The 19,895-nt window shown below is 41.2% G+C and overlaps 1 protein-coding gene across 6 annotated transcripts in view; it reads left to right on the top strand.

Moving 5' to 3' along the window:
- The window catches only part of anks1b (ankyrin repeat and sterile alpha motif domain containing 1B), a 261,822-nt gene that overhangs the window by 147,618 nt on the left and 94,309 nt on the right, over positions 1-19,895 (top strand). For all 6 annotated transcript variants that reach the window (XM_061959543.1, XM_061959540.1, XM_061959542.1 and 3 more), the window contains exons 15-18: positions 2,247-2,788; positions 9,457-9,567; positions 11,940-12,009; positions 15,975-16,081. In XM_061959543.1, coding sequence (XP_061815527.1) covers positions 2,247-2,788; positions 9,457-9,567; positions 11,940-12,009; positions 15,975-16,081 — 830 coding nt within the window. The remainder of the gene's footprint in view (positions 1-2,246; positions 2,789-9,456; positions 9,568-11,939; positions 12,010-15,974; positions 16,082-19,895) is intronic.

Here is a 19,895-nt window from a genome sequence, read left to right on the forward strand (position 1 = left end):
GCGTGTGTAAATTTGGCCCCAAAAAAAAAAAAAGCACAGCCAGCCAAAGAGACGCTCGGTGCTTTGATAGCGTGCTAGCTCAGTTAAGTGCACTCTGCCTAAAGGTAAGCGACTTGTCCTTCACCAGCATTCTATTTTTCGTCTGGACACACGCTCACACACGCTCACACACGCTCACACACACTCGCACACTCCTGCTGATTTGATTGCTGTGTTTGTCAGCCGAAAACTTTTCTTTTCCCGCTTGCTTGCCTCCTCTCGTCACCCGGCGCGCTGTAGGTGAAAGACGCTAAATGCGATAATGGCTTTGCGGCTCTCTGTTGCCACGGCAACAAATAGTTTCACCTGTTGACGAGCACACAGCGGGTGATTGAGCAGCGCTCAGAAAGGAACACATTTGTTATTTGATTTATGACACTTTGACGCTTTTCGGTGAGTCATTTGTACGAAAATACCAACATAATTATTATAATGATGTTTTTTTTGCTTCATAGCAGGATGATTTGTGCATGAGAAACAAACAAGGTTACCATTTTCTTTCGCATGGTTAGCATTCATTAGTAATGAAGCACCAACAAACAAATGAAGCAACAAAAACACACAATTGTAAAATAGTTTTCAGTAAGGCTTGATATGAAGCACCTTTAAAATGTATAAATGTTTACCAAACATAAGTTTGTAACAGAAATAACAATAAACACATTCCACAAACATGGCCGACATGCTTCTGTGTGGAATTTAATGTTTGCTCCAAAACAATAATAAAAAAAAAAAAGTCAACTTGCTTTGCATTTATTAATGAAGCATCTCTCAAATGCATACATTTTGACCAATCAAACGTAAGAATTTAGTTGGAAATGTTACAAAAAAGGACATTAAAACACCTTCCACAAACATGGCCGACATCCTGCGTGGAAGATTTTCTAAGAAAATCACTTATTTTTGCTATTTTTTTTCAGTATGGTTAGCATTTATTAATGAAGAACCTCTCAAATGTAAACATTTCTACCAATAGAGCATAAGAATGTATTGGTAAATATCACAAAAACTGGCAGTAAACACCTTCCACAAACATGGCCAACATGTGCTGTGTGGAATTTTTGCTCCAAAACATGCAATTTAGATGCATGGAAGATTCCAAAAATTCCACACAACATGCTGCTGTATGGAATTTTATTTTTGCTCCAAAACAATAAAAAAAAAGTCTAAATGGTTAGCATTTATTAATGAAGAACCTGTCAAATGTGTACATTTATACCATTCAGACAAATTTAGTTGGAAATATTACAAAAAAATGCTGCGATGAGGTGGCGACTTGTCCAGGGTGTACCCCGCCTACCGCCCGATTGTAGCTGAGATAGGCTCCAGCGACCCCAAAAGAGACAAGTGGTAGAAAATGGATGGATGTACAAAAAATGGCAATAAACACCTTCCACAAACATCGCCGACACGTGGAAGATTTTCTGTGTGGAATTTTTGCTCCAGAACAAGCAAAAAAAAAAAAAAAAGTCTAATGGTTAGCGTTTATCAATGAAGCACCTTTCAAATTTCTACATTTTTAGCAATCACACATAAGAATTTTGTGGAAATAATCCAAAAATGATGCAGCACTTTCCACAAACATGGCCAATGTGCTGCGTGGAAGATTTTTTAAGAACACACAATTTAAAAAAAAAAATGTTGCGTTCACATACAGAGCACTACCGAAAGGTGTCTTATTTGTAGCAATAAGCGTTTGTGTGTGTTCTAACATGCAGCTATCATTATTTGAAGAATTTAAATCGATGTAAACAACACAAGCCCAACAATGTTTGTCAGTAATACAGATTTTCTTTGCACTGTTGTGACTGAAACGATGAAAGCATTTCTGTACAAGTCAGGCGACTTTATTGAGCGTGCACCGTCGCTCACTGATTTGATTTAAAAAAATTGCTTATTTTTAGTTTGCAGTGTCGTGAAAGTAGACTGAGAGGTGTTTCTAATATTCTGGCCAACATTTGTTGCTGCAAAATTTACAAAACAGCTGTCAGTGTGAAGCAGACACAAAAATGAACGTATTGTTTTGGTGATGCTGAGTAATGCAAGTGTACCTAATCTTGTTGCCGGCGTGAAGCCCTCACAGGGAAAAAAAACCTCCCATGATTCCTTGCGTGCGCACGTTCAGACACTCTTTGGACTCAAGCAGAAGAAGAAGCCAGTCATGAGTTTATTCTTTCAAAAACTAACCTTGTCTTCTCCCGCTGCAGACGACGCTCCCTACCCTCACGTGTCCCCCAACGCTGCGATAGACGACCGCAGAAAGAGCCGCATTCCGGAAGAATTTGTGGGCCTCCTCCACGGATCCTCCCCAGCCTGCGAGACCCCTGACACGCCTTACCACCTCTATAGCCCCAAACCTAGCAAACACCTGCAGGCGCCTGAATTCAGCAACGTGACCACAGGAGCTCCGTCGTCGTCGTCATCAACAACCCAGAGGACCACCGCTAGCCCCCAGAAACCCCGAGCGGTCTATCGGACTGTGTTCCACACTAGGGTCAACCAGGACCAAACCAGGCCGGGACCGGTGGACTGTTTCACACTAGCCGGCTCCTTTCCATCTGGAGCTAACGGCGAGCTACCGCTGTGCGGAGGGAACGTCCCCAAGGGTGGTGCATCGGGCCCCGGCTACGAGGAGAGGGCCTGCACCCTGGGGAGGATGAGGTCCATGCCCCGCAGCGTGCTGGACCTGCAGCTGTCCAAATCCTTGTCCAAGTCTGACTCCAACCTGGTTGCCGTGTCTCCCATTCAGGTGGGCTTTTTATTCCGTTTTCAAAATATTTACCACATACAATATTCTTTTCAGGTGTTTTGGAGCAATCAAACATTAGAATTTAATGAGAAATAATAGATAACAAACACCTCATCAAGCAATCAAAGTGTATTTATATAGCCCTTAATCACAAGTGTCTCAAAGGGCTGCACAAGCCACAACGACATCCTCAGCTCAGATCCCGCATCAGGGCACGAAAAAACTCAACCCAATGGGATACAATGAGTAACCTTGAAGGGGACCGCAGATGTGGGGACCGCCCCTGGGCGACCGGTGCAATGGACATCGAGTGGATCTAGTTAATAGTGTGAAAGTCCAGTCCATAGTGGATCTAACATAATAGTGTGAAAGTCCAGTCCATAGTGGATCTAACATAATAGTGTGAAAGTCCAGTCCATAGTGGATCTAACATAATAGTGTGAAAGTCCAGTCCATAGTGGATCTAACATAATAGTGTGAAAGTCCAGTCCATAGTGGGGCCAGCAGGAGATCATCTTGAGTGGAGGCAGGTCAGCAGTGCAGAGACGTCCCCAACTGATGCACAGATGAGTGGTCCACCCTGGGTCCCGACTTTGAACAGCTAGCGCGTCATCTGTGGTTACCTAATAACCTCTACACGCAGGAGAGGGGGGCAGAGTAGAAAAGAGACGGCAGATCAACTGGTCTTAAAAAGGGGGTCTATTTAAAGGCTTTCGTATACAAATTAGTTTTAAGATGGGACTTAAATGCTTCTACTGAAGTCACAAGCATGGCCGACATGCTGCATGGAAGATTTTTCAACAAAAACACAAACATTTGCCATTTTTTAGGCACTATGACAGACCTTCTTAAAGTGTTGTTCTCGAGCAATCAAACATACAAATTTAGCAGAAAAAAATACAGAAATAATGCAACACCTTCCACAAACATGGCCGACATGCTGTGTTGAAAGTTTTGCCATAAAGCCACCTAAACCAGGGGTCACCAACGTGGTGCCGGTGGGCACCAGGTAGCCCGTAAGGACCAGATGAGTAGCTCGCTGGCCTGTTCTAAAAATAGCTCAAATAGCAGCACTTACCAGTGAGCTGCCTCTATTTTTTAAATTTTATTTATTTACTAGCAAGCTGGTCTCGCTTTGCTCAACATTTTTAATTCTAAGAGAGACAAAACTCAAATAGAATTTGAAAATCCAATAAAATATTTTAAAGACTTGGTCTTCACTAACTGACAAAGAAACAGATAACAAATTTGGTGTCCAGTTCAAAGTGTGACATGATTTATTTAAAAATTTGAGAGTTGACTTTTGTATTTTACATGAGTTATTATTTGTACAAATTCATGATTTGTTAAAAAATGTTAGTGGCTAGCTAGTTAAAATAGGATATTGTGATTTCACAAGACTGTCTTAGAGTGATCATTTGAAAATGTTCAAATTGAAAAATGTGCACTTAAGAGAAAATATACAAATAAAGTGTTCCATATTGATATTTATCTGTTTCTATATATATTTATTGTGAGAAATCATTAAGATGATCAGTGTTTCCACAAAGATAAATATCATTAATTATTAATAATAACATAGAGTTAAAGGTAAATTGAGCAAATTGGCTACTTCTGGCAATTTATTTAAGTGTGTATCAAACTGGTAGCGCTTTGCATTAATCAGTACCCAAGAAGTAGCTCTTGGTTTCAAAAAGGTTGGTGACCCCTGACCTAAACTTTGCCATCATTTCAGAATGATACAGTGCATCCGGAAAGTACATTTTGTTATGTTACAGCCTTACTCCAAAATGGAATACATTCATTTTTGTTCTACAGGTTCCCCATAATTATAACGTGTAAAGTTTCACATACAATTACATGTACAAAAGTACATAACTATTTCCAGCCTTTGCTCAATACTTTGTTGATACACATTTGGCAGCAATTACAGCCTCAAGTCTTCTTAAATATGATGCCACAAGCTTGGCACAACTATCTTGGGCAGTTTCGCCCATTTCTCTTTGCAGCAACTCTCAAGCTCCATCAGGTTGGATGGGAAGCATCCAGGATGTCTCTGTACATTGCTGCATTCATCTTAGTCTAGTCAGGGAGGTGACCAAGTACCCGATGGTCACTCTGTCAGAGCTACAGCATTCCTCTGTGGAGAGGGGACAACCATCTCTGCAGCAATCCACCAATCATGCCTGTATGGTAGAGTGCCCAAAAAGTTTGCCAAAATGCACCTGAAAGACTCTCAGACCATGAGAAACTAAATTCTCTGGTCTGATGACACAAAAATGTAGCTCTTTAGCGTGAATGCAAGGCATCATGTTTGGAGGAAACCAGGCACCGCTCATCACCAGGCCAACACCATCCCTACAGTGAAGCACGGTGGTGGCAGCATCATGCTGTGGGGATGTTTTTCAGTGGCACGACCTCAGAGACTAGTCAGGATAGAGCAGACCTGGGAAAATTCAGGCCCGTTAAGCTTTTCAATGTGCAGGGATGTTTTCAAATTACCGTAAGTCTTGAACTATACAAAGTATTTCAATGGTTGGAATCTGCGCGTTTGCATGATATACTAGTTACTATAGTAATCTAAGTCACAGCAGTTCAGACAAGACACCAAGCAGTGTGGGTCGGGAGCGTTTCCACAGAGTGTTTCCAGAGCAGCCAGCCCTGAAATACCGGTGTCAGGGACAAACGCGGAAGGAGATTTTTACAAGAAAGTTCTAAAGCTTAATGATATATCAGATGTATCAGATTGTAAGTGTTTTTTTTTTTTACCCTTCGCGTTTATTTTTCGCTGTGTTTGTTGCATTTTTGTTGCGTTTCGCTTGATTGTAAAATATGTCGATCGAGAGGGGGTATGACGTTTGTATGTTGTCAATATTCAGTGTTTTATCGTTCATAGTTAATATTGTAAATCCCACATTCTTTATTTTTCATGTAAATTCATTCAGTAAAAACATTTAAATTCCATTCCGTTTTTTAATGCGGTCTGTCATAACGTTTTAGCATTCAATCAGAGATTAATGTGAGGTTTTGTATTAGTGTTTCTAAAAATAGATATGCCGGCCCCCAGACACATTTTTCTCTCTAAATTTGGCCCCCCCGAGTCAAAATAATTGCACAGTCCTGGGATAGAGGGAAAGATAAATGCAGCAATGTACAGAGACATCCTGAATAAAAAACAACGATCCCCATCCATTCTTATGGAGCTTTAGAGGTGATGCAAATAGAAATGGGCAAAACTGCCCACAGATAGGTGTGCCAAGCTTGTGGCATCATATTAAAAAAAACTTGAGGCTGTAATTGCTGCCAAAGGTGCATCAACAAAGTTTTGAGCAAAAGCTGTGAATACTTATGTACATGTGATTTATTTATGTTTTTAGTTTATTTTTGATACACTTGCAAATAATAATAAAAAATAAAAATATAAACTTTTCAATTTGTCATTATGGAGTATTGTGTGTAGGATTGAGGACAAAAATGAATGTATTCCATTTTGGAATAGGCTTTAACATAAAATGCGGAAAAAATGAAGCGCTGTGAAAACTGGATGCACTGTGAGCATTTGTTCATGAAGCACTTACCAAATGTGGAATAGGTTTAGCAGTCAAATATGGCAATTTAGTTGAAAATACTACAACAATTATAATCCACAAACATGGCTGACATCGTGGGTGTGAGATTTTGTCCCAAAAACACAAAATGTTGATATTTTTCAGCATTGTAAGCATTTATTAGTGACGGACCTTCTTAAAGTGTTGTTTTCCTTCAATCAAAAATAAGACGTTTGTGGAAATAATAACAAAAATGATGCAACACCTTCCACAAACATGGCCGACATGCTTTGTCGAAAGTTTTGCCATAAAAACACAAACCTTTGCCATCATTTCAGCATGATAAGCATTTGTTAATGAAGCACCTGCCAAATTTAGAATAGGTTTAGCAATCAATTATAATCATTAAAGTTGGAAATATTACAGAAAGTATAATACATAGTGGGTGTAAAAAATTGTCCCAAAAACATAAAATGTTGATACATGATTCCCAAATTTTGAATAGTTTTAGCCACCAACTATAATAATTGTGTTGGAAATGTTACAAATATATAAACCTTCTACAAACATGGCCGATATACCCGATGGAAGATTTTCTCACAATTACACAAAATGTTGACATCTGTTGTGCATAGTTCCCAAATTTAGAATAGTTAGAGCAACCAAATGTGAGAATATAATGTGAAATATTGAAATTATACACACATTCCACAAACATGACCAACATGCTGCGTGGAAGAGTTTGTATCAAAATCATAAAATGTTAACATTATTTCAGCATGGCTGGTTAGCATTTGTTAATGGATCACCTCCCAAATTTAGAATTGTTTTAGCAATCAGACATAATTATTTAGTTGGAAATATTACAGAGATTATAATCCACAACATAGTTGGGGGAAGATTTTGGCCCCGAAACACAAAATGTTGATATTATTTCAGCATTGATAGCATTCATTAATGAAGGGCCTCCTAAAAGTGTTGTTTTTGAGCAATCAAAAATATGAATTGGAAATAATCAAAATAATGCAACACCTTCCACAAACATGGAAGGTGTTGTTACCTTTGTGTAAATTTGCTCTTATTTCAGCGTGATTAAAGTTAAAGTCCCAATGATAGTCACACACACACACACACGCACACACTAGGTGTGGTGAAATTATCCTCTGCATTTGACCCATCCCCTTGTTCACCCCCTGGGAGGTGAGGGGAGCAGTGGGCAGCAGCGGTGGCCGCGCTCCGGAATCATTTTGGTGATTTAACCCCCAATTTCAAACTTTGATGCTGAGTGCCAAGCAGGGAGGTAATAGGTCCTATTTTTATAGTCTTTGGTATGACTCAGCCGGGGTTTGAACTCACAACCTTAAAGTCTCAAAGCCGACACTCTAACCCAGTGGTTCTTAACCTTATTGGAGGTACCGAACCCCACCAGTTTCATATGCGCATTCACCGAACCCTTCTTTAGTGAAAAATAAAATGTTTTTTTCTTAATTTAATCTTAATTTATAAATATTAATCATGAAATGATGTTATTATATTAAAGAAATACTAATAAAGATATATTTTACAAATAGAAAGTTACAGGAATGTACACATGATCCCATGTTTACATCTCATTGTGTAACATGTGAATGTTTTAGTGGGAACTAAATGCGATATCAGGAACCCCACCCAGACATACAATACAAGTACACAGCTCATGAAAAACAATATTTTTGTTATTGTCATTGTAAGTGGGCCAAAACACTTATATTAGAAACTAATCTCATGGAAACAACTGTTGTCATTTGATTATAATAATAAAACATTTAACTTGTTATTTAGTCAGGTTTGGGACAGGTGTGCTGCAGGTGTGGCCACAGTGCATGTGCACGTCTGACGTCGCTCACACGTGCTCCACTGAAGGCTCAAGAAGTTTTTACGTGGACATTGTTTGGGGGGTATCCATAATACGTCGATAGAGAGAAGTTTTTATTTACACGATGAGTCTGGTGTGTCTTGACCTCCGCGGCGGAGGCTCCGCCGAACCCCTAGGGTTCGATCGAACCCAGGTTAAGCACCACTGCTCTAACCACAAGGCCACTGAGTCCGTTAAAATGAGTATTTACTGTATTATTGAATTACCTATCCAATTTAGAAGTTGTTTAAGCAGTCAAACATAAACATTGAGTTGGGAATATTACCAAAACGATTATAAACACTTTCCAAAAATGTCAATTTTTTTTTTTATTAGGAATCAAATGTAAACATTTAGTTGGGAAAATAATACAAAATGATCATGAACACTTTCCACAAACATGCTGCGTGGAAGATTTTGTCCCAAAAAACACAAGATGTTAATATTATTTCAGCGTGGTTTGCTTTTAGGTTAATGAAAAATCTCACAAATGTCGAATTTGGGACGGCGTGGCACAGTGGGAAAGTGGCCGTGCGCAACCCGAGGGTCCCTGGTTCAATCCCCACCTAGTACCAACCTCGTCATGTCCGTTGTGTCCTGAGCAAGGCACTTCACCCTTGCTCCTGATGGGTGCTGGTTAGCGCCTTGCATGGCAGCTCCCTCCATCAGTGTGTGAATGTGTGTGTGAATGGGTAAATGTGGAAGTAGTGTCAAAGCGCTTTGAGTACCTTGAAGGTAGAAAAGCGCTATACAAGTACAACCCATTTATCATTTATTTATTGTTTCAGCGATCAGAAGTAAAATGCATTTAAAGTTAAAGTTAAAGTACCAATGATTGTCACACACACACTAGGTGTGGCGAAATGATTCTCTGCATTTGACCCATCACCCTTGATCACCCCCTGGGAGGCGAGGGGAGCAGTGGGCAGCAGCGGTGGCCGCGCCCGGGAATCATTTTTGGTGATTTAACCCCCAATTCCAACCCTTGATGCTGAGTGTCAAGCAGGGAGGTAATGGGTCCCGTTTTTATAGTCTTTGGTATGACTCGGCCGGGGTTTGAACTCACAACCTACCGATCTCAGGGCGGACACTCTAACCACTAGGCCACTGAGTCGGTCACTAGGCCACTGAGTCGGTGGCCTATTGGAAATATTACAAACAAATAATAACCACTTCCAACAAACATGGCCGATTTACAACATTTGTGTATTTATGTTTTTGTCCAGGAGGAGAACATTTGTTGTTCTGGATCTCGCGGTCAAGATTCCGGCGGTGGCGGCACCATTTCGACGGGAAAGCTGGAAAGAACGCCCTCCTTCACGGCCGAGTGGGAGGAGGTAAGATGTGGCCATCACTCGGGTTTTAAGCGGCGCACGTGACCGAGCTAAATTCTGCAGCCGGAGGAACCACAGCTGAGCTTTTCATCGATTTCTGTCTGCGTCTCCAAGCAGCCGTGTCGGGCTTTGTTTACGCCTTTGGCGATTGACATGGATGCCGCCCATCCATCTACTGGGCACCACTGGTGGGAGGTGGAGGGGTGGGGGGGTGTATCGGTCCAGAAGACAATGTGGACTTTGTCCGATCTTTGCAACTGGAGCAGCTTCTACTTCTCTATGAAAGGAGTCGTGACATTTTTGGTTGATTGGTTGACTTTTTTTAAATATCTTTTTTCAAATGTAAATGTCTTTAAATACACATTTAACATCGAGCCAGCACACCGTAGAAATAATCTGTAGATTTCATGGTCAAATGAAAGCGGCGGCTCAGTCACCGGAATTTTTTTGTTAAAATTATTGTTTCTCTGTTTGCAATAATGTACTGTTTAAAACAACAACCTTTGATTGTAAAAACTGGCAGCTCAGTCGCCAGAATTTCACCATAAACATAACAATGGTCAACTGTCAGAAATTTGGTGTCAAAACTACCGCTACTGTAAATTTTACAGTAAAGTTCTGGCGCTGAACTACATTATTGTGCAGTTACAGTATAGTGTAGAAATGGTAGTTAAAATAAAAACATGCATCAAAAATTATATTGTTATATTAATGTTAGCATTTAAGGTAGCTAGTGATTAGTGCGCTAGTTGTCAGGTATCGATTAGCAGCGCAAGCCGCCAGCTAACAATTAGGACGCCGGTTGTCAGCTAGCAGTTGGCGCCCCAGTTGCCACCTAGTCATTATTACGCTATTTGCCAGCCAGCGATTAGCGTGTCAGTTGCCAGCTAGCGATTAGCTGCGCAAGCTGATAGCTTAGGATTAGGACGGTAGTTGTCAGTTTGTGCTTAGCGCACCGGTTGCTAGCTAGCAATTAGTACACGAGTTGCCAACTAACGATTAGCGTGCTAGTTAGACAGCTAGTTATTATTGTCAGTTTGTGATTAGCGCACCAGTTTCTAGCTAGCAATTAGCACACGAGTTGCCAACTAACGATTAGCGTGCTAGTTAGACAGCTAGTTATTAGCGGCAGTATACTGTATTATTTGAATATCTTTGTATTTCACAATAACAAGGTACCTTTAGGAACCATTTTCATTTCAAATAGAATTTCATATAATATTTTTAAGTAGGGGCCCTGCTTCATCTCTTCCTCAGTTTGTGGGTCTCCTGCCCATCCCAAGTCCATTTGTCCTTGCACATTGGTTTCTGCATGTAAACATTTTTCATCCCGATGAAATGTGTTTTGTGTTCATATTTTTGGGCATCTGGAATAGATAAATTGGCAAATAACTGCTTTGGTTTTCGTACAATTTGGTTTTTGTTGGGCCATATTCTGATACGAGGTATCGTTACTGTCGATATTTGTATCGGTCTGCCCACCTTTTGTTTACATTTAAGAGCTTTAGCTTAGTGGTTAGCTATGCTTTTTTTTGTATCCTTCTATTTGTAGCGTAGCATGTTTAGCTATTTCTCGTCCTCCAGTGATAATGGTACATGTAAGAAAAGTAGTTTACTTGCCGCCATGGAGGTGAAGAGTAGTTAGCCCCTAGCGAGGATGGTACTTTCCGTTGAAGAGATGGGGGTTTACTTCAATCAATCAATCAATCAATCTTTATTTATATAGCCCTAAATCACAAGTGTCTCAAAGGGCTGCACAAGCCACAACGACATCCTCGGTACAAAGCCCACATACGGGCAAGGAAAAACTCACCCCAGTGGGACGTCGATGTGAATGACTATGAGAAACCTTGGAGAGGACCGCATATGTGGGTAACCCCCCCCCCTCTAGGGGAGACCGAAAGCAATGGATGTCGAGTGGGTCTGACATAATATTGTGAGAGTCCAGTCCATAGTGGATCCAACATAATAGTAAGAGTCCAGTCCATAGTGGGGGCCAGCAGGACACCATCCCGAGCGGAGACGGGTCAGCAGCGTAGAGATGTTCCCAGCCGATGCACAGGCGAGCGGTCCACCCCGGGTCCCGACTCTGGACAGCCAGCACTTCATCCATGGCCTTATCGCTATCACATTTGCAGACACAGCTACAATGTTTCATAAACATGCATTCTCACAATATCACGATAGTATTGAAAGCTCTATTACCGGCCAAGTTTATATCCTGTATCGTATCTATATAGCGCAACCCTATTTCAGAGTAAAGCAAACATGAGCTTCGTGCTAGCGTGACCTCTCTTTGTCTAACTCGTAGTGACCTGTAGGTTGCTCCTTGGAATGACTTTTCTTTGCTCTCGCCCTCTCTTATGTTTGCTCAGATCGACAAAATTATGAGCTCCATCGGGGCGGGGATCGGCAGCGGAATGGACGCGAAGGCAGTCGCTACAGGTAAAATAGCAACACTCTATTATTATGTCGTGATGCATGATGGGAAATGTAGGGATAATTCATAATGATAAAAAAATAATTTAATGGTACAGTATTTTCCAGGCTAGAGTGCGCACCGGTGTTTAACCCTTGTGTAATGTTCATATTGTTGTTACTCAACCAGCAAACACTTTTATGTTAAAATACTGAACAGATGTTTACCTTATCCCAATAAACATCTGTTCAGTATTTTAACATAAAAGTGTTTGATTGTGAGGCATTAAAAGCCACAAAATGCAAAGGGTCCATCAGACCCACAAACGCTGGCTGAGTAACAACAATATGAACGTTGCACGGAAAATGTCTCTGCCAGTTTCTGCATCCCACAGGGATTCTTCTTTTGTGTTTCTGCACCTGCGGTTCCCACACAAGGTTGCAACATTGTTTGTCAACACTGTCTGCTCTCATTTTCTCACACATTTGACCCTCTGATGTTCTGTGTACCTACTCTCTGTCCTCCTCCTGTCTAGGCCTGCTGTGTGTGTGTGTGTGTGTGGTACACAGAACATCAATTTCCACACTTCTATTAGCCCCGGGTCCAGTGGACCCGGAACATCTTATATGTAATAGAAATGTGTAGGGGGGGGGTGTATGGTGTGTGTGGTCATTAAATATGTATTCTGATATATGTTCTTCACAGAAAATGAGCCAAAGTCAGTGAGTCTCAGTTTGAAAAATTAATTAATTGTATCATTTTACTTTTAATAAAAAATGAAAACGGGTCCCACAGACCCGAACACCACACATACTCCATATTACATATTTGGGTATCGATTCGATACCAAGTCGTTACAGGGGCAGTATTGGCCATACTAATGAATAATTTTTGATCACGATTATAATCAGACAAAAACAGAATGGTGGTGTTACAATATCAATTCAATATTTAAATTGTTTCATTATTCCTTTTCATTACATACAAAATGTTGACCAAATAAAGTCATTGGGTCAAAATAACTAACATAATTAAAAAATACTATTGTGCCCCTTTTTAAAACCTTTGGTTTTTGCACTTCATGTCCTCCTGTGTCCATAGAGTTATTTCCTGAATTTACATAAAAAAGTATACTCGGTATCGTTACTGTCGATATTCTTATCCATCTGCTCCCCCTTGGTTTACATTCAGCAGCTTTAACTTTAGCGTTTTTGTATCCTCCTACACTGTGTAGTGTGGCCTGTTTAGCTAGTTCATGTCCTCCAGTGATAATAACACTTTTAAGAAACATAATTTATTTGCCGCAATAGAGACAGGGATTTGTGACTTGCCTGCCGAAGCCGCACACCGATTGATCTGTCGGTACCTGTCCACTGCCTCCATAGTCCCATGAGCCAAAAGGACCTGATAAGGCTCTTTCTTCAGCATGACGGCATCCCTTCCAGCGGGTTCTGAAATTACCGCCACGACAGGCACCTCAGCTCCGATCGGCCACCAAACACTTGGTTAGCACGTTAAATCTTTGTGGGAACATCACATTTATACTAGTGCAGTCAAATGATAATTTATTTGAATCTGATTAATCACATTTACGAGTTTGGATTAATCGTGATTAATCATAGTAAATTACTTGCTAACATACCGTATTTTCCGGACTATAAGGTGCACTTAAAATCCTTTTTTTTTCTCAAAACTTGACATTGCGCCTAATACCCCGGTGCGCTTAATGTACGGAATAATTCTGGTTGTGCTTACCGACCTCAAAGCTATTTTATTTGGTAAATGGTGTAATGATAAGTGTGACCAGTAGATGGCAGTCAACATAATATATACGTGGTAAGAGGTATGATGGCAAAATCACTCAAGTAAACAACACCAACATTTTATATGTTCCATTGAAAATAATAGAACATTACACACAGCGCTCAAAAATCTATCAAAATGTTTTAGTACGACTTGGCTATGAAGCCACACCGCTTGGTGGATTGTACTGTGCTTCAACATACAAGTATTATTTTGGTGTGTGTATAAGGTAAGACATATTATCTGGCGTTTTGTTTCGCAATATTATGCAAAAGCAACCTTTCGTACCTTCTGGTACCTGCTGATCTGTATTTGGGATCTTCATAAATCCTGAAAAATTGCGTGAATCCGCTTTTGTAGTCCGTACCGACGACATAGTCGATAAGTTTCTTCTTTTTCTCTATCTTCTTGTTATGGGACATTCATCCTCTGCTGTTGCCATTTCTAATATAAAGTAGTGTAAAGTTCTTACTTATATCTGTCAGTAAACTCGCCATGAAAGCGCTAAAACATACCGGTATAGTGAGTTTACATTATTCACTCAAGGAACTTTAGTTATTAGAGTTCCGGTCGGATGTTTTTTCACTGGACACATTTCCGTCCTTGTTGTTGTTTCCGGATGAGGAGATGCTACTCCGGTTTTGATTTAAGTAAAGTCTGAATGTCATTTAAACAGTTAGCTCCGTCTTTTGACACTTCTTCCACCCCCGTCCTTGCATGCTACACCGCTACAACAAAGATGACGTGGAGAAGACGCTGCCGAAGGTGAGCCACGTAAATAAGACCGCACACAAAACGACGCATCCAGAAGCGACTGTCAGAAAGTGACTTGAAGATGATCTGTAAAACATAATCTATGCAACATTTTGACCAAAGAACCACCATTACATGTGATGTAGACCACAAGGAAGTGTTTTCCATTTAGAAAAAAATAAATAATATTATGACTCCTTTAATGCGCCTTATAATTCGGTGCGCCTTTTGTATGAAAAAATTATCGAAAATAGACCATTCATCGGCAGTGCTCCTTATAATCCGGTGCGTCCTATGGTCCGGAAAATACGGACCTAAAAAAAAGACCACAATATTTTGACACACATTGCAATTATACTGTCTAAATGTCACACACAAACATTTTTGTCATGTTTTACTTGAATGTATGTCATTTATTTGTTCAAAACCAGATAACGGTATTATCTTAAGTCCTGTTGGGGTTTCCACCAGTCGTATTCTCCTCACCTTTAACATATGCATTGACCCCATCTCCCACGCCACCTTTCAGGTAACCATCCACAGTTAAGGTTAAGGAACGTGTGTGCTCGATATAAATTGCGTGATTAATCTGCAACGCTACAGTACATGATTAATGGGATATTTTTTTGTGAGTTAACTGGTTATTTATACCCGGGCTGTGTTCTCGTTAAAATCCTTCCGAGGTGCTCTCAGCATGCTTTCTCCACACTGACCTACACCTTCTTCTCTCCTTCCTTTCTTATCTGTCAATCTAAAGCCTACACTTACCATGGTCACTCGCCGGGAATCCCCCCTCCCCACCCCCGTTATGCGCATTCTGTCGCCAGAAATGTTGTGAGGGCTATTATGTGCGGCGCGAGGTGCGCGTAGAGGCAAGCAGTGTGGTGCGCAATCGACTGGAAGAAGCAAGGAGGTGAGAGAGATAGAGAGCGAGAGAAAGATAGAGAGAGGGATAGAGTGGGGTGTGGGAGGTAGCATACAGATGAACGTGGGAGTCCTTGATGGAGAGAATCTCCAGTGCTCTCTCTAGTTCTCTCTGGTGGAGCAAGGGAGCGCAACAGATGAAAACGGGCGCCTCTTGTCTCTCGGATCTATAAACCTCCATCCTCCTCCAGGCACCTCAGCAGGATTTACACCCAGGACGGGAGCTCTTTTTTTGGATACAACCTCTACCTTCACCCCGTCCACCCGAGTCAGCGCCTTGCACGCTGACCCCCTTCCATCCTCGCCATGCCTCTAGCCTAGCCTCCCCCTTTGCCTAACCCCAACCCCTCCACCCCCGTCCCCCCCATGGAAGGCATGGCGGGCTCCTTTGACAGCCACTTTGCCCGCCACAACATGATGTGGCAGTGCCAGCTGTCCCAGCCGGACTGCCGCTGCTACCGCGTGGACGGTTACTCCCTGCTGAAGCGTCTGCCCCTGCACCCCCTCATAGGTCCCCGCTGCCCGCTGCAGTCCGTGGGCCAGTGGCTCGACTCCATCGGCTTGGTCCAGTATGAGAACCACCTGCTGGCCAACGGCTTTGACAACGTCCAGTTCATGGTGAGTGGAAAATGTTTTTACCAAGTTCTTAGATTTCCTCCATCCCTCACTTCCCCCTCCATTTAGCGCCGCCTCGCTCCTCTCAAACCTCCTACGCACTCAAATCCAACGCACCAGCTCAGATCCTTCATTCTTGAAAGGTGTTTAATATTCTTTTTTAAATGTGCTCGCCGGTGTGCACATCAGTGGACAGCCACCTGTAGCTCGCCGATGCTAATCAGGCGGCGGTGACGCAGGACCAGAGACTCTGCGGGACATTTCGCTTTGAACAACACTTTTGATGTTGGCACGCTGTCTGTGTGCGTGTGTGTGTGTGTGTGTGTGTGTATGTGTATGTGTGTGTGTTACAGCTGCACTGCTAGTATTCCCACGAAGCGGGAGGTGCTATTATTCCAATTAGCGCACATAAAAAGCAATAATTAGTCAATTCACACGTTAAAAAAAAAACCAGACCCATCCTCTTCATTATGTTCTAAAACAGCCCCCCAAAGGAGAATCTCTCCACTTCCCTACATGGGTTACCCATGGCAACGGCAGGAAGTTCTCGAGTTCCTCGCACACGTGGTCAGTGTACACGAGGACAACACTGTCATTAGGCTGCGGCCAATCGCCAACAACTCGAGCGAGGCATTATATTTGATAAAAATAATGAAATGAACGGCCAAGCAATACAGCTTTTTTTTATAAGTTGCACAACAGAACCAGTGTTCTAATAGAATAGATCGTAGGGCTTGCATATGCAACAAGTTATTATTTAAACAAAAATAAGGATTGAACGTGTGTATGTGAAAGTGGAAAAGATATTTGAGCTTGCTTTGACTCTGTTTAATATCAAAGGGGCCCTATCTTGCAAAACCCAAGTGTTCTTATATATTGGTACCTGCTTATGTGTGTTTGGCATTTGCACAAATCCCGAAAAGTTCAAATCAAACCATGGAGGCATTGCAGAGATATTCGTAAAATAATATTGCCTTTTCTCAAACATTCTTCAAGCGGTCCGTTTGGAATTTTGTTCAAGTGTGACGGCAGCGTATTATCCATATATGGTAGAAATGTACCCTTGTGTGAGTTATCCTATTTTAATTTGTGTAAATGCCACGACATCATGTCCACGATGAAACCCAATGATGAAAATGCTCTGTTTTTGGTTCCTTTAACCAGCACAAGTCACTACATAATCTTTCAGCCTCACCTGAAGGAAAAAGTGCCTTACTTTTAACTTTTATGACTCGTGACAATGTGCCGTTAACTGGTAAGAAGTCGCTCTGATTGCGTGCCAAGAAGAGTCCTGATTCACTCACAATCTTTCACAAATAATGGATTTTCCGAAAAACTACTTTTAATGGCAAGCTCTGTCACTACTTGTTATGGCAATGGAGCAGACAATGAAATGGTAAGTAACAACAGTAGGTTAGGAATATGTGAATGATACGTTAGCAATATTAGCTTGATTTGTTGTGTAGCTAGCTTAGCCTTCTACCGTAAGACAATAAATAGTGCGACCGTCTTCCAGCAATGGAAAAGATGGATTTTTCGAAAAAAAACAAAACTACTTTTAATGGTGTAGTCGGTGGCTACTATTTATTGCTATAGAGGAGACAATGAAATGCTAAGTAATAACAGTAGGTTAGAAATGTATAAATGATACGTTAGCTCGATTTGTTGTGTAGCTAGCTGAACCTTCTACTGTAAGACAACTGGTCACCGTCCTCCGGCAAATTAAATAATAATTATTTTCCTAAAAACTACTTTTAATTAGATCAGCGCCTAAAGTTTTTGGCAATGGACCATTTAGTAATATAATCCGTTATTACGTTCGTGAGCAGTGAAATAATAAACATGATATAGAATAGAAAAGCAGTTTATCATTGATATACACAGGTATATGTCCAGGATTTAGCATCGGAGAGACAAAAACTCTGTAGAAGTTTACCTTAGCCAGCGTACTGTACCAGAAATTCCCGGTCGGGCTTCCTTACTTTTTGTCCGCCGTGTCGTCTCCTTACTCTTTGTGCTGACGCGGAACCACGGTGAGTTGCTGGTCTCGCTGTATCATCTGGGAAGTTGTGTTGTAGTACAAGTCAAGTAAAAATTCAATGGCTGGTGGCTATCACTGGTGTCCATATTCCGTACGGTCTTACTAAAACAAAAAACTAATACTGTACCGAACATAGATGCGGGGCAGGGACGGAAGTGTAGTCAGCGTGAGGGGGCGTGGTAAGGAAGGCTTTGTTTGCATCTAACAATGAACCGTTTTTAGAAGCAACCAGAACGTGTCTTAAAGATAAGTCTTTACGGCAAAATCTATGAAAAATTTTGACCAAACATCCATCACATGTTACATAGACCAAACATTTTAAAACTGTTGCTGATTACTATAGATATGGGTACCTTTCACATTTGAACTGATACGATCCACCGGTACCAAGGAATCGATATCGATACTCAACTGTATCAAATGTTTTTACTTTTTTTGTGTTCATGAGTTAAAAGATTTTAATTATTCAATGATAAAATAGGATTTTTTTTTAGAAACATGTAACATTTAATAACTGTGCTGCCCATATGTTCTATCTTGTTTTCTTACACTTCTGATTCTCATTTGCAAGTATTATATAGTAAATGTTGCATATAGTTGCAATTCCAAGACTTTAGATAGCTGTCGTGTAGGAGCTAATAAGTGTTGCCGAAGTCAGGAAGTAGTCTTTGCCATTGTTAAATGTGCCAGTCTTGTCTTTTGGTGAGTCCTACAAAGTGGTTTTATACTGTACGTACTGAACTTATTACACACCAGGCGTTTTTCTGCAACGCGAATTCGGTACCTGCCCGTACTAATGATCCATCACTCGTGGAATTATTTGGGGAAAAAAACACCATCGGGAAGTTGTTAACCGCCACAGCCTTTAATGCCAATAATTCTTCACTAATTAGAGATGGTGGGGATTTTCTTACCTGCAATCTAAATGGGACTACAGCGAATAATTGGAGCATTTATTTAAATGTCCCATTCATCTGTGAATTTGTTGCATTATCACACGAAAGACAGTTGCTTACAAAAGGAAACCATGTGGAACTCTTAAAGATGTCTGCTGGAGTATGCTACGGTAGTCTATAAGCGTGTAGTTCTTTGGACATTATTGACGCTCATGGACGGATGGAAAGATAATGTCTCAAAAAATGGATTGCAAGGCGATCCCCATGCAGTTTAGTTGCAGGTGTTGAATGGCACCTCAGGGATTGTGTGGCACACTCACTAGCTGTATTGACAATGCACATATATATATATATATATATATATATATGTATGTGTGGGGGAAAAAAATCACAAGACTATTTCATCTCTACAGGCCTGTTTCATGAGGGGGGTACCCTCAATCGTCAGGAGATTTTAATGGGAGCATTCGCATACCATGGTTTATATAGGGCACAGAGTGGGTGGGTACAGGCTGGCCTAGGGGCGTGGTGATTGGTTCATGTGTTACCTAGGAGGTGTTTCCGTCTATGGCGGCATGTTGTTACAATTTCGCTGCGCTTGTTGAGGGATGACAGGTCTGGACGGTAGATAATAAACAGTTTCTCTTTCAAGCATAGGTTGCATCTTTTATTACCACTATTGTAAGGTGTGCTGGATGCAAGAATTTGCCATGTTATTGAATATTCAACATTATTGTCTTTGAGGTCCCAAATGTGTTTGCTGAGTTCTGTGGTATTTCGCAGGTTTTTGTTCCTGAAAGAAGCCTTGTGGTTGTTCCATCTGGTTTTGAATTCACCCTCGGTTAATCCTACATATGTGTCGGATGTGTTAATGTCCTTG

The sequence above is a fragment of the Nerophis lumbriciformis genome, linkage group LG05, assembly GCF_033978685.3.
Source record: "Nerophis lumbriciformis linkage group LG05, RoL_Nlum_v2.1, whole genome shotgun sequence".
NCBI classification, from domain to species: domain Eukaryota; kingdom Metazoa; phylum Chordata; class Actinopteri; order Syngnathiformes; family Syngnathidae; genus Nerophis; species Nerophis lumbriciformis.